Source organism: Lonchura striata, chromosome 5, assembly GCF_046129695.1.
Source record: "Lonchura striata isolate bLonStr1 chromosome 5, bLonStr1.mat, whole genome shotgun sequence".
NCBI classification, from domain to species: Eukaryota; Metazoa; Chordata; class Aves; order Passeriformes; family Estrildidae; genus Lonchura; species Lonchura striata.
The window spans coordinates 66,196,536-66,212,577 of record NC_134607.1 but is presented as its reverse complement, the minus strand read 5'-3'; the positions used below and the strand labels follow the sequence as shown (position 1 = coordinate 66,212,577).

Here is a 16,042-nt window from a genome sequence, read left to right as displayed (position 1 = left end):
TGTGGTGATGGACTGAAATCAGGATTTACCCAAGGCAGTTACCACATGGGATGGAGGCATGTGCTAAATAAAATGCAGTCAGGATTCATTGTATCCCCCAGGACCTCAAAGAAATAATATAATGGGGAGGAATTTTACAAACTAAACCATCACTGTTTTATCTCTGTCGTTTCCCTGCTGGAATTCAAGTTTCTTTAATACTGAGGATTACTGACAAACCTTTAAAGAGAGTTGACAGTGTCAGAAGGCAGCAGACAAGCGCAGCAATTCCTTAGCTCTGCACACTCACTCTCTGTTACAGCTTTCTTGTCTGGGTCCACAACGAGAGGTTCTCCCACCCTGGCGGGGTATTTGGGCACAAAATCGCCCACTTTGCTTGCCCGTGCCCGCCTTGCCGCTGAGGACACCACGCTGGGGTAGCCCGGTGTCCCCATCCGTGCCTGCGCCGCGGCTCCGCTTCCCCCGGCTGGCTCCCCCGGGAGCCCGCACAGACACACAGACACAATGAGAGCCTCCAACTGGAAATTCAAACAAAAATATGGCTGTCTACTCCAAAAGGCAAACTCATTTGCAAAGGTCATCTCTGTCGAGGAAGAGTGATGCGTTACTCCCCTCTTGGAGGCAACTGCTGTCGCTCCTCTGCCGAGTTACATTCACGAGCATAGTTTCGAAAAATAAGAAAGAAAAGAGAAAAGAGACAGGAAAGAAAAGAGACAAAAGCCCGGCAAGCCCCCTATTCACAGAGCTAGCCCCGCAACTCCCCTTCCCCTCGTCGGGTAAATTGAGCCTCAAAAGACATTAACATCTTTGCCTACCTTCGTTCTCATCGGAGACAGAAGCCCTTCCATTTTGCTCCGATCCTCATGCCAATCGTCGTCCCCCAACTTAGTACCTCGTGCCCGTCTCAAGCATCCCACACGAACAAGAGCATGGCAGGGACCGCCAGCGACACCCTTCAGGGCAGCTCAGGCGCTGCCACCGCCAGCGATCCTCAGCCGCGCGGAGCTCCCGGAGAGACCTTCCTCCCTCCGCCTCCTCTCTCGCTCTCCGTGCATAATCCGCCCGCAGCTATGTTTGTGCCATCGCGGCTGACAAACGAGCCCTGCCTTACGTAATGCATCCAGCGCAGGACGGGCGATCCCAGCCCAGCCGCGGGGCAGGACGGTGCGGGACCCTGCCCTGCCTACCGTGATCTGCGGGGCTGGCGCTGCTCCGCTCCCCCTGCGAGCGAGGGAAGCGCCGAGAAAACTTCGTCACCGTGGGAGATCGTGGATTTCCCCGGTACTGATTTAAAAGGGTGTAATCCTCATTCCAAGCCTCAGCCCAGGAGGTTTTCCCTGCTCGGGGAACGCCGGCAGTTGGAGCATTTTTTGCTGGGCGCGTTTGCCGCCAGCGAGTGACCGAACCCACGCTGAAAGGGAGTTCCTGTCAATTGTCAGCCGGGAATTCAGGGAGAGAAAGAAAGAAAAGCGCACTAAACAAAAGGAATATACTCCTGCAAAGTTGGTCAGCAAAAGATACTCCCTGAATGCATTTCTATTAGCGTTTTAATTCAGATCAGAGCGTGCCTTTGTGGAAAATTCCCCGGTTGTTCCTGCTTTATGCATTTTGTTTTCCACCATGAAGTGATGCTAGGACTGAAGCTCTTTCACAGAAAAATCCAACTACAAAACGAGCTTCACACCTACAAACACACCAGCGTTCAGTCCACAGGACCAGACCAGTCCAAAGTAAAACCCTTTTGAAATGCCATCAAATGAGCACAGCTGCCCATCACTGCTCCTAAGGTCAGCTCCTCCGGGGCTACCCCACTTCCTCATCCCAGGTGGTAACCTTCCACATACCAGTACCCAACTGCTGTCCAAAAGCAAAATTAAAAACCCTGTTACACCACCAGAACTCGATTTTCAGTGTTAGAAAAATCAGCCAGGCTGGTTGGAGCTTATTACAGGTGGAAATTGCTAATGCCTTTTACACCAACTCTTGCTACATGCTACAAGCTACATGCTCAGGGACAGTGGCTGTCTGAGTCATGCACTGAGCTGGATCTGGTTAACTCCTGAAAATACCACATGTTCTCTGGATGATGATGGGGATTCACCTCAATTAGTTTCTACCATCTAAAACTCTGCTTTCTGGTCCAAGCCAGCCACTGATGTTCCTGCAAAACCAAAAAGATGGACCAGTTCCTTCTCAAAGTGACTGGCTGCTCAGACTGGGAACCATCTCTGACCCCATGTATCCTTCATGCTCCGCTCAGCCTGGAGGCTACACTGAGAAGGAGAAGGTGCAATGGAAGATGTTCATGGTGGTGTCATCATTGGTTCATGGTATCCCAGGGTGCAAAGCCTGGCATGAGCCCAGAGACAGATAAAAATCCTGCCCTTCAAGCCCAGTAGAAGGGCTCCCAGACAGTGACATATATGAAGGTGTTCAGCCCCACACATCCCTTTTCTTCTCTATCTCTTCCAGTCCTTTCAACCATGTAGATATTGCACTTTAAGGCCATTTTTCTTTTTATTCTTTATGGGGCAAAAACAGGGAGGGGAGGTGTCCCCTACAGTGATTAATATTAATTTCAAACATAATTAACTGTTCTCAGCTGAATTCAGGTTCTTCTCAAATGTGGAGGAATCTGATCATATCATACCGAAGGCAGAGATAAGGTTTCCAGAGATACAGAGACTGTAGAATGCTGACAGGCTCATCCATTTCTGGTTGTATATAAGTGTGTTTTGCTATTGGTATTTCCAAGACTTTAATAAGACTTTGAATAAATGGCAGCAGGAATTCCAGGCTCCAGTAAGACAAGGCCATTGTGGTATTTCTGCTGTACAACATTGTGCCAGCCTCTGATGAAAGGTTTACAAGTCTGTGCATCTGTGAAGCATCATCTTGTCCAAATTGTCAGGAGAATTTGATGTCCACAGCCTCAAGAGGAACATAAAGGGAGAAGAGCTTTTGGGTATTTTGGAGATGTCAGGTCAGGTGGTCCAGATTAATGCAATATGATAATATATATGATGTACCCATAGCAGCGTATGAACACCCAGTTCTTTTAAAGCTCAGCTCTGCTTTGAACTAGGCTACATCACAGTGCCTCATGAGCTTCCCTATGTTATCTCTGTTTACAAGCAAAAAAAAAAAAAAAAAAAAAAGGCATTTCTCCTAAAGTCCGACAGAGTAATTCAGTCTGGGACCAGAAAAGCAAGCTGGGTCCTTTCTGGTTCAGCAGCACTCAAAGGCTCTCTGATCTGAATGGATTGGGAATTCTGCTGATACTGCATGAGTCAGAGCAGAGCCCAGCTCAGCAGGATGAGCAGGAATGGGAAAAAGTATGATGCTGCTTGAGCAGCACCAGTGGCTGTGAGCCAGCAGCGAGTTTCCCTATCTGGGCAGTGCAAGCTGAGACCCCCAGCTGCATCCCAAGGATGCTCTGGGTCCCTGGGCAAGTTATCAGCTCCTGCATGGCATTACCATGAGCCACAGCTGAAGTGGTGTGTGTGACAGCAAGGTCTGTTCACATCCACCTTCACCAGTGGTTCTGCCTGTGTTTTGTCTTGGCTCTTCAGACAGCCTGGCAATCTCCTATCAGAGCTGGAGTGTCAGTGGGTGGATGGGTATTGTGCACCATATCATCCTCCTCACAAACTCCAGGCACCAGGTGGGACTAGAGCTGTACCAACATCCAGGCAGATGCTCTGCTTTAGCCTGTGCAATCACCAGCTTGCCCTCCTTGTGCTACAGGAGCAGGTGTGCTCCAGACTGCTTGCAACCCCTTCTTCATGTTCAGAGCAGTAATTTTACAACTAAAATTGTAGGAGCGAGTCAAGGAAGTTTATCTAAAATTGTGGGAGCCAAGGAAGTTTATTTTCACTTTAAAATGAGAGCTTTGGTTGCTCTAGCTGGGGGAGCAGTGCCCCAACAGTGTGTGCCATGGTTTGACACCTTGTTCCTCTGCTGGGCTGCGACTCACAGCAATGCTCAAATTCCTGCAGACTCGTTCTACAGCCTCTGCTCCTGTGATTGCAGATCAAAGGCACTGCAGAGGCAAAAGGAGCATGTGAACACTTGTGTCCTCATTCTATTTCTGGAGAGGGGAGCAGCATTTGACTCAGATCCTGGGCAGCTACACCCAGCATATCTCAGACTCTCCATCTGTAGAAGAAGGGACCAACTTGTCTGGCTCACAGAGGTATAGCAGAGGTTCATCCTGTCTTGGATTCAAACCACCATATCCTAGAAGATGGGAATATAATCACCCCTAACTAGTCATGGGAGTGAGAAACCTTGCAACCCCCTCTTACGTTGTTATAATTTAAATGTCTACTGGACTCCAGACAGCAGACCAAGGCAGATGTCTACATGGAACCTGGTATATCCTACCTGGCTTCAGCCTTGGAGCTCCATCTCTTTCTAGGCTCTGCTGACTACCTTGACAAACCTCCAGGGACAAGAGAGAAGAGATTCTAGTGATATTTAGCCAAGTATCCAAATGGCTGAATTTAGATGCCTGTATATAGAGCTTAATCTTGCCCTGTGTACCCAGTACTGGGAAAAATTGCCCCAAAAATCCTTATGTTCACTGTCAGACTGCTGGCTAAGGGTCCTGAAACAGCTGAACTCTGTAGCATGTATCTGAGCCTTCAGTCTTCTTCTTGTTCACCCTTTGTGGGCGCATCCAGGCTGGGATAAAATTCCGTAAGCTGAACACTTCCTAACCTTCAGGGTGGGGATGCCAGCGCAGAGCCAAGTTGTGCTGCTGGTAACAGCCCTGAAAAACGGAGGGAATTTGGATTTGGACCCAGACTCTGCTGCTCTGTGGTGCCATCTCCTCCTGCCTTGTGCCCCAGAGCTGCCGGTGGCAGGACAATGGCAGCGCAGCCTGCCCGGCTGAGTGCCCCCAGCCGACCCCGCCGCGGTCCTTCCATCCCGCTAACAAAAGGTAGCATCGCCCTGTTGCCATGGGAACGCCCCGCCAGCTGAGCGGTACAGCATCCTGTGAGGGAGGGGAAAACATCCCCGTCACACACCAGGGCTGTGCTGAAACGTATCTTATATTTAGAACAGGCGGTGCGGGGAATACTAATGAATATTTAACACTCGGAGTGCCTTTCATGCTTGTTTTTTTTTTTAAATTTCGTTGCATACTTCCATAAGCACAACATTTGCTTCCAAATGGTTTGGATATTATTGCTACTGTGCTTCTCTCATCACTGCTTCTCCAGGTTTCCTTTGCTTTTCATGAAAGCAAACTTCTTATGTGTTACCTAAACAAGGGAAAGATTTGCTCATGCTCTGCAAGAACCAGTCCCTTTTAGGTTTTTTTTTTTCCTTCCCTCATTAAAAATACCTGCTTTCAACAATTAATTCCCTGTGCTTCAGAAAATCTACCTATCTGTCTGTCTATCTATCTATCTATCTATCTATCTATCTATCTAACTTTCTTTCATTCATTCAGAAAAAATACACACCTGAAAATCTCCTGAAATTCCTTTCTTCTGTCCTCTTCCCCTAAATGGTCAGCAGTCAAAAAAAAGGTGTCTAACTGCCCAAAAGTACAAACTGTCAGTAATTTAATGTGCTTTATTTTATGACATATTTTTAAAAAAGCAAATGTGCTGGACATGGTCGTGAGTACCACCTGCTACTGCCCAGGCCGTGCAGGCAGGTTCGGCAACTCCTGGTGATGAAGAAGCTGATTTATTTTTTTGAGGATGGCAAAGGGAAGTGAGAACAGCACTGGCTGGGGTGGCATGGGGAAGAGGTGCCCACCCTGTGGGTGCAGCTCACAGCACTGCCAGCCTGGGGACTCCCTTCTCCAGAGGTGCCAGGAGGATGCAGCCTGGCACAGGCTGTGGGTTGTGCTGATGGCTGGGTGCATCCTCTCTGGGATGGCACTTCCTCTTCAGTCTCCTTTTTAGCTATAGATGAAGTTATAAACAAGGTGAAAAAATTGTGATGTATCAGATCTCGTTCTGAAGCAATCTCCTGGCATATATAAAGCTTTGTTCTCAGAAAGGCCAGATTTGTGGCAAGGATTTTAAGAGTGAAATGTACTCTTTTTACTAGCCAGTAGCAAGGCACTGGGCTCTTTTTTGAGCTTAGCAGTCCTGCAGAAGCCTTTGGGATCCCGAGAGCTTATCTGTGTCCTTCCTGCTTGGTACCATGCCAAGGCACCAAGGATAGAGGCGCAGTTCAGCCGGCAGCTTTGTCAGTGATGCAAGGGGAGGAACAGAGCTGTACTGGGTGTGTTGCTTTGGCAGCACTGACAAACTGGAGCTGTGTTTATTTGTTGCTGGTTGTAGGGCGTATTTTCAAAATGGAGAAAGGTTTTCCTCTCTGAGATTGCCAGCGCAGTCCTTTGAGATCCTCTCTGTGTGTTCTCAGGGAGAGGGACTTGCCTCTGAGGAGGTTAAGAGGGGACACACCCCTGCTCTTTGCAAGCTGTTCCACTGATGCAGCATTTGCATGAGTAAGTGCTTTCAAAATGATTTGCCACTTACCCTTACATGGCACCAATTCCAGCAAGGGCTGGAAACTCGAGCTGTTTTACTGGAGTTTGTCTTTAAGGCTCTAATGACCTGCTTTTTTCTGGAACAGTTAGGCTTTTTCCACAGAAGCAAAAGCAGTATGATGAATATTAAAGTCTTGAGATATTAATAAGGCTGACTTAGCTGCCTTTCAAATCTGGATGGCAGACATAAAAAGTCATATCTGAGGACCCTAGGTCATTGTACAAGTCTGAGAAGACTGGGTTACAGCAAAGCCAGTTCATCATCCTGCCCTGCTTGGCAGGACCATCAGGGTCTATCCATCCTCCTCCAATAACTGAGAAGCATTTATCTCTATGACACATCAGTGATCTCAGCCATTGTATCAGGATTCCTGTTAGGCCAGTGTGGCAGTTTAGGAAGGTAAAACTGCCTCTTACCACATAAATAACCACCTCAGCAGAGATGGGGACTACTGTTTGAAGAAGCAGATTCCCAGGATCAGGCTCTGGCTTGGTGGCTTGGGCAAGGCTCTGTCTACCTTCTTTTTCCTTGCCTGCATCCTAGCTCACTGGGAGGATCTACAGATGCTTTGAGGATCTACAGATGAAAAATGGGAGTTGTAGAGATGGGGGTCACAGACTCAAATTGAGAATTACTATACAAAATCTCTGCCCAGCAGAGGATCCTCTGGCAGTCCTGGCTCCCAGCAGGTACAACCACGAGGCTGAGCATCCTTCTGACAAAACATGTGCTAGATATATGAAGGGGCTTTCTTCCCTAAATAGCACCTGAGCTATAGTTCCCTTTTGCTGCTAGGCATATTTGCTGTTCTGGACGTTAACAGTCAAAACACACACAAAGCCTTTCACCAGAGCATTAGGTCTATGTATGCAGTTTCAACAGTCAGATGATTTATTCATCCACTTCAGTAACCATTCAAACAGGGCACGATGCAGAAAGCAACAAACACTGAGCGTTTGTGTTTGGTTTGCATGAAGAAATCAACAGAACAAGATAAGAGAAGCTGTTTCTCCAATGTAAAGGGCTCCAATCCCATCCATGTCAATATTGCTGTCAAATTAAACACCGTTTCCCAAAGCTGCAACTCTGCTAAAGCACAGCTATTATGCTCTCAGTTAGAAACCTGATTATCCTAGATACTCTGCAAACGCTCACAAATGCACTTGATGCTCTCTGGAAACATCTGTGTGTGTGCTGGAAGAAAAGACCAGGTCTCACAGGGCAGACAAGACATTAAGAGAAAAATAATCATTTTTCTGAAGTGTAATATTATTACAAGTGTGCAAATCCTGAACTGTGGTATTTTGGCCTGAGAGAGAGGAGAAAAGGAGGGAATTAATAGAAGGGCTCATCATGAAGCAAAAATTAAAGATGTAGCAAGGGTAAAAAAGAGGTTGAAAAAGTAAAAAATAATAATAATTATAATAAATAAAAATAATCTGGGGTTGCCCAAAAGGAGTTCTTTAAAATATTATTTCACACAGAGATTTTTTAATCTTTAAAGGTTGGGTTAGTTTTAATGCAAATCACAACCCCAAATGAAAAGAGCCACCAGAGACCATTTCTTCTCCAAAGTGTGTGTGCAGTTTTGATCCCTCTGAGGGTGAACACTGGGACAGAATTTTTTAGGTCTCAGAAGGTATTTCTGCATGTAAAACACCCTGCAGAGAGGAGGATCCCCTGGATGACAGTCTGAGGTAGTTCCTTCACTCCCCTTATTTGATGGAGTGCTTCACAGGACATAATCAGATGCCAGAGCACAGGACCAAGGGAAACATGTGCTACCATTTTTCTTTGTGATAATCTTACATTTTTTCATTTTAAGTATTTTTATATTTGTTTGTTCATCCCTAATGAATCCCACTCTCTAGAACCAGAGAACTGCTTGAAACCCAGAGTCATCACTATCCCTTAGATTTACCTCCTGGTGCGGGAGCCAGACATCCCTTCCTTTTCACCTCAACTGGGGCTTCCATCACTGCCCCAAACCTGAAGTTGGTAGCATGTTGCCTTATGCTGTGGTGGATATTTCTAGCCATGCTCCTGGCTGCTTCAGCAGCTGCCTGTGAGCCCCTCCTTGGGTCACTCTTTGTGCTCCAAGCCCCCCTGGTGATGCCCTTTGGCCACCCAGCTGTTGGCCACTGCATGTTCCAGCTGTGATTGTTTCTGACCAAGGCTTCACTGACATTGGAAAGAAGACAAGAGCTGAAAAATCAGACGTCCATTCAGCTCATTCATACTCCTTTCATTAAATCCCCAGATTCAGTTCCTTGGGGCAGTGGTAATGGGACATTTATGCATCTCCAAGGATGTCTATAAAGATACAAAATAAAGATGCCAGCACAGCATCCCCAGCAAGGCACAGGAGACCTTCCACATATAATGAATATATATCATCAGCCTGTTTTCAGCCTGATTTAAACAACAATCCCCACTTGCATAAAAGCCTCATTTGAATTAATAGCTGATGCTGGATTTCATGGCACTATTAAATGTTGTTACAATTCAGGGACCCCAGTCTTTCTTTATCTGAAAACAACAAGAAAACTCACCAAGATATGTCAGTGTTGGGAATCATCTCAGCCAACTTCAAAGAGCTACAGTGTGACTGGCTCCAGCTTAGCAGGTCCATTATCATTTCATTATAGTAAGTGGCATGAACTGGCACTTCTAAGGCTCAGTTGCCTTGACCTGTGCTAGGGAAAGGTGACATGTGCTCTTGCTGTCTAAGAAAAATGTAATTTTTGGTGTGTTTCTTGTGCCACAATTCTGTCAGAAATAAGGATGACAGCATCTCATTAAGGTTTCTGCTCATTATCCTGGCACCCTGATTGCCCATCTGAAATACCTTGCTTGCAATAAGAGAAGCAATCACAGTGATGGTGGAGATGAACTTTTTAAAATAATGCTAGGTGTTCTACAATATGTGTCAAAAAACTGAAATCTGCCCAAAACCTTTGGGACATTTGCAAAGGTCATTAACTTTGCAAAGTTCAATAAATTAAACAATTAATTAACATGGCACTGAAGTCTTATCATTACCTGGATGTTATGACTGCTAGACACCTAACGTTCCTCCAAATTTCCTGCAAAGTGTTTCCTCACTTGCTTTTTATCTACTACTGCATTTGTGATGATATGACCACTTCTTGGCTATTTGCTTATTAAAAACAATTTAAAAGGCATCATTGTTGTGCAAAAACACAGTTAAAGATCTGGGGAAGAAGTCAATTTAGTCAAGGAAAGAAATCCCTGGCATGGGGGGCAGCTGCAAAGGCAGCTGCAAAGGCAGCTGATGTTTGTCTTCTGTGAGTCCTTACAGGATTTATGCAGGTGTAACCCAAAGCATGTAACAGGTGAAAGTCACCCACAGCTTCCAGAGGGATGAAGTTCAGCTTTAGGAGTGGAGAATGGAGCTTTGATCACCCCAAAGAGCAGCAGCCAGGGCTGGTACAAACATTGATCTTCAAAGCATCAGCGAGATCGATGTGGCCACTGCTGCTGTGTGGATATTGACACTGGGATAGCTAAAAATAAACCCAGCCACATGATGGGGGCTGTGGCATTTGTCCATCAGCAGGGCCTGACCTGTACCTCAGGGCTCACATGTGTGGGACAAGAGCAGCTCCACACTTCATGCTCTGGACAGATCCACAAATCCTTGCTGAAGTTTTTGGGCAATGGTGAGGGGCACAGGGTGCAGCGTGGTGGCTCATTGCCATGTGGAGCATTGCTGTGAGTCCCCATGGGTAAAAGGAACCCACCTTGGGGGTGCAAAGGGGGGGACCCAGGTCCACTCTGTTCTCTGCCTTGTAATCCCTTGAGGGCTTGGGGCAAGTTGTGTCTCAAACCCCTGAGCACTCGGGTTTATCACTATGAAAGTGCAGATAATCCATACCTCAGAGGAACATTGCATGGATAAGTCAATTAACCGTGAAAGCACAGATGGAAGATGCAAAGGATTAGTTTTGCAGATCAACCCTGCCAGGCACAAATACATTTTTAGATCCTTTCTTTTCCCCCTCATTAAAATCACCAGCAAGCTGCTCCTTATAGTCCTGCTTAATGTGTTAATGGGGCGTCCCAACCAGTACCAGCCACATCTGTGCCTACTGTGGAAAGGGGGAGCGAGGCCACCTGGGCTCAGCACCCTTACCTGGGCAGTCCCTGGCCACTGCTTGGCCCTTGCTGGCAAATGCTGCATGCCCAAGGGAACAGCAGCATCTCCTTGTCTGCATCCTAGATAAACACCTAAACCAGTTCATCTTTAGAGTGTGTTTGGCTGCCAGAGCTGACCACTACTGAGTTGCCATAGTTTCACTTCAAGACACTTTTTAATTTCTGCAGGTCCTTACGTACATTTAGAAATATATTAAAGGATGCTTTTCTAATTTTAATGCCATTTAAAAAAGCATCCTTAACATCTTGTGCTTTGAAAAAATGTACAGAATATATTTTTTTTCTCTGAATCAGTGTCATATAGATAATTAAGTGGTCTTCACTTTAAAAGGTCACTTAGGAACATCAGTGGATTTATTACCCACTGGTTATAATCATCTGGGAGGTAAAACTGTCTCACCCAAGGAGAGCTCATACTGCAGCCTCTGAGCACCAGTGTCAGACATGCAGTCTAGGATATCAGGGGATGATTTATCTAGCAGTAGCAAGTGAAGGGGCTCCTGTCCTTCCTCATCCTTTCCAAACTGAAATCCATTCCCCAGTCCTCAAAAGTTGCGTGCCCATTCATCTGGGAGCTGTTGGATAAGAAAAAGAACCCCAGGTAAAAGAAAAAAAACATGCAAGGTAAGAAAAAGTAAAAGTGAATTAATGAGGTTTATATTATCTGCCCTGTGAAGAGCTGTAAGTTACAGCAGAAAGAGCAAACACCAATGAGAAGGAGAAGACTTTGATCTGCTGCTAGAGGAAGTCTAACACAGGATTCCTGCTTCTGCTTGCAGTGTCATTTTCCAGATCATTGGTGAGAAGCAACTTACTGTATTTGTCCTTTGCTTGGTTATGGTTTTTTTTTAATCAACTTTTCTTATGCAGGCAAAGTCCTTAGGCACACTTGGGCTAGCAAAATAACTCTTTTTGCTGGTAATCTATTTTGTTAAAAACCTTCAGTGAAGTACATTACACAAAGGCCTCTTCTGCCCTGGGCTGCCCAACCCAGGAGGGTTGGGCTGTAGATTAAACCTTTACCAATAAGCCTTTAAGAATGCAGAATGGGCTATTGTGCAGATCAGCTGCTTTCTTGAGTTTCACATAGAAAAGAAAAATGTTTAGCAGTCCTTATTGTAGCCTCAGGTATCTAAAGTTTCAGTATCACTGCATCTAAAATACAAGGGGCAGATATTGCATTGGCTAGACACTGAAAAAGCCCACAGTGGCCATGTGCTGAGCACATATTTCATAAATACAGTTGCAGTAAGAAAATTGGAAAATATTTCATACTGAATAGCATGCAGACTGGCTTCATACCTACTTGTCTGTCTTGGTTTGTTGGCCACATTTCCAGCTGATGTGAATAGCCCCCTCTAATCCAAGTGACATTAACTTAAGACCTGATGATGACATTTCCAGAGCTACTGTGCATTCTCTCACTATTTCCTTGTCTCACACATTTTGTTACAGTGACAGGAGTGTGATTGTGGTCCAGAGAAGAGAACATCCTCTTTTTTCTGGTGCTGTGTTTCTCAGAGCTCAGCCTGGGATCTGCTGGATCCCAGTGGGACAAAGCAGTGGGACAAAGACCTTCTGACCCCCAGGGTGGCACTCCTACAGCTGGGCTGGCTGAGCTGGGTGTAAAATGACTTCTCACTCACCCTGATTTAAGGGCAGCCTGTTCTCTTGAGCCATTGGCAACACAGCAGCCCCAGAAAAATCCCCAAGAGGGAATTTGCTTTGCATGCTGTAACTATTGGTAGGAAATGCAAAAGTGGACACCTTTGCAAATCTAATCCTCCATCCTCCCTTCAGAACACATTGCTTCCTCCTTCCTGGCAAACCTTCTTCCCTTTGCTCTCTCCCCCAGGGCTTCAAAGAGAAAAATGCCTGGGCCAAGTCTGTGTATGGCCACCACTTTATGAAACTTGAAGATTTAGCATGTTTGGCCTTTTCTGGACAGCAAAACCTGTAGTCCTGCCCTTACAGGGGTTGGGTTATGAAACAGTTCCTTGAACTGAAAGGTGCAAACTCCAGCAGAAATGACAACACACCACATATTGGAACCTTTCAGGGGGATCTGTGTCTCCCATTGCAGTTGCTCTGCCTCCAGGATAGCTGCAAGGCTGACATTCATTTTCAGCCATTTCCAGCTTGCTTTTATGGCATTGAACACTGTTGCTGTTGATGTTGATGCTGTTGGTGGCATTGAACACTGTTCAGAGCAAAGAGCCTTTCACTGAAGTGTCCCATCTTACCAAGGATTCTGCTCCCCCCTTTCTCTCCTGTTATGTTGGCACTAAAGTCGTCCCAATAGGTATTCTCTAAAATCATGGCCACTTCATGTCATGAGGAGGATTTCTTTACAGAAAAAGGGCTTATGAGGACAGGACAAAAAAATGGCTTATCCACTACCTAGTGTCTCAAAAAGATGTTTGTCAGAAGCTAAATGTTCAGATACAGACATGAATCCTATGAATCCTAATTGTATATCAACTTCACTTGGAAAGCACCTATGACCCAACTCTGCATATTTCAGCTCTTTTCTGTTCCCTTGTCTCCTGTGGATACATAAGGATTGGCTGCAATTATGTGTTAGAGCAAACTGATAAAAAAAGCCCATCCCTCTAAAGAAATACATCATTAGTGTGGCAGAACTTTCATTATGTAAAAGCAACACCTTTTTGACCATAATTTTTGACAATCACTTAAAAAAATAATTAAAACCTGCATATTTTCCTACATACAGGTATTGTTGAGACTGTCACCCCCTAATAAGAGCAAGAAAAGACAGATGAAAGCACTGTGCTCATTTCTGAGCAGCTGGGAATGGCACTGAGAAAAGCACAGCAATTGAGATTAAGAGAGAGTCTTCACAGTGCAAGATAACCCAGATGCTTGGAAAATCAAACCTATTGAACATCCAGATTTCATGCAACAAAACAATGCCTTGCTGATAAAGGAAAATAACAATGCTCACACAGAGTTCTACAGTCTTTGGTTCAGTTTGGAGAGAAATGGGCAGTCCTATACTTTTCCTCTTCAGAAAAAGTCAGCATTAGCTTTCTAATTGTGACTATTCATTGTCTTTTTTTCCTAACTCTGAAAAATCAACTTGGAGTTTTCATTTGATAATAACATACCCCACAACTTCCTGGAAAGGGCACTTGCATGGGGAGCTAGGATGTGCAGGTCTCATTCCTCACACTGGCTTTAAAACCCTCCTTCAGTTCTCCTTCTCCTTCTCCTCAGTCTTCCTATGGTGAAAAGACATCAGTGCCTTTGGGAAATGTTTTGACATCTCTAGAAGAAAAGTGTTATACCACAATCCTATAATTTCCTTACTCAGAGCTGATTCATGCTAGGAATTCAGGAATAGTAGGGCCTACAAAGCTGATCAGAAAATGTTTTTCCCTCTGATGTAAGCTGTGTATATCATAAGATTCCACAATTTCCACTGAAAATTACTATCTGGGCCCATATGTTTTAGCTTTTTGAGAAAACTGGGTATTTTCTCACAGAAAGTGATATTTGTTCATAATCATTAAATCTTTTGCTGGAATCTTCTTTGCCATTGAAAAATGGTTTTAAGTGACCAGTTTTGATCAGGTGTGGAACAACAAGCTGCTCTGTTGGGATTTTAAATTTTCATTGCTATCCAAATGTAACATTGTACCTACTGTGAGGTTTTGTTCCAGGTATAAAGTGCTGATTGTTCCCACCCACTCTCCATTCTCCTTTTTCTGCACTGTGTAAACTGAAGACAAAAACACTTTTCCAACACTAAGACCCAGCTCTCCTTCTTAGACTCAAGAGATACATCAAACACTGGACAGGACATCATAAAACCCAGCTCTTTCTTTACTTCAAGGTACCATATTTTCAGTAACCTTCTAATAACCTTCGAATGTGTGCAATATGAATTCAGAAAAGCAACACTTCTGGAGTTTCCATTGGATAGAAAAGAAATATAATAGTCTTAATTCCTCTAAATGAAACCTTTTATTTATGCATGAAAAGATGGTTAATATGTTCTCTCTGATAGCCTTTTGTTATGTCTTTGGCAATGTAATAACTAACTAGTCATTCCTGCTCTGGTTTTTTGTTCTGGCCAGTTTTTTAATCAATGGCACAATACTTTGCCTTTCACCAAATGCCTCTAGTTTCCTTGAGAGCCTTTGTAATAAAATTCATCAAAGCATTTGTAAAGTCCACAGGAATCATTGCTGAATAGTTTTCTTTCAAGCCATTATTGTGTTAGTGCTGAAGACTTCATCCAGGCTGAGGGAAGGATATCATATTCCCCAAAATAGATTGTTTAACTTACAATTAGAGTCCCCTGCAAAAAGCTAGCAAAGGTGCCACAGCTGGAGTTCCTCTCTGCTCCTGCTTAGACCAGCAGTAATATATATTACAACTTGTAGCCTTGAAATTACCCTCTTGGGATGAATTCCTAGCACCACAAGCCCTTTCTCGAGAGGATATAATTAACAATGTTTTCATTCTCCCTCCCTTCTTCCAGGCAAATCTGGACTCCAGCCCTTACATCTTTGCCTTGGTATCCTCCAGCCCTTGTGAAAATGATGTGAGTTTTGGCCTTAATAACAAGCCATGTAAAATCTACATAATTGACCCCTTTTCTGAAAATATTTCAAAGCTTTCTCTTTAGCCTTTGAATATGCATGTGCAGAAGGGATGCCCTCATTTCAGCAGACCCCTGTTGCAAACAGCAGCCTTCTTGCTGCCATACAGAAAAAACAGCCAGGGAGTTGTAAGAAATGGGCTTTTGCCTCTCAGATGCCCTACTTTTCCTTTCTGTGTGATTTTATGCAAAGGAGCTCAAACCCTTTACTTCTGTGCCAGGCATCTGTGGCATTAATGCACACAGTATAATCCATATATATCCGTGGGATATCAGGGTCCTGGGGTCCAGGGTTGAGGTCCATGTGTCCATGGTGATATCTGAATCTTGTATGAACAGTCCTAAGTAATTTTGTGGCAGCACCAAGGGCAGAAACATTTCTATGGCTGTCTGCCTGGACAGAGGTACCCAAGCAAGTCTCAGAGGTGAGAGTTGGATCCTTAACCCAAAGAACTGGAATCTGCTCATCAAGAAATGGGAAGTGCTAAGGCTCTTCTGCCTTAGTTCAAGCAATAATGGTAACATGACCATTGTGTCTCACTTGACTGATTTCAGTGCTCCTAAATCCTGAGCTGTGAGCCTGACTCACTGAGTCCATGCCATATCTCCATTTATCCTGAGGGCATCTGAGGGTGAGGGTTTGAAACAGTAGGGGAGATGGTGTTTGGTTTTGAGTTTGGGTTTGGTTTTATGTTTAATTACTTATAAGCATTATGGC

The 16,042-nt window shown here is 44.8% G+C and overlaps 1 protein-coding gene across 6 annotated transcripts in view; it reads right to left on the bottom strand.

The window, feature by feature from the left end:
- Positions 1 to 16,042, bottom strand: part of FRMD4A (FERM domain containing 4A) — a 356,772-nt gene that overhangs the window by 271,162 nt on the left and 69,568 nt on the right. The window contains exon 1 of one of the 6 annotated variants that reach the window (XM_021531012.2): positions 816 to 1,310. The exons of the other annotated variants lie outside the window; for them this stretch is intronic. Coding sequence (XP_021386687.1) covers positions 816 to 848 — 33 coding nt within the window. The 5' untranslated portion in view covers positions 849 to 1,310. Of the gene's footprint in view, positions 1 to 815; positions 1,311 to 16,042 lie in introns of those variants that run through there. 6 annotated transcript variants of the gene reach the window in all.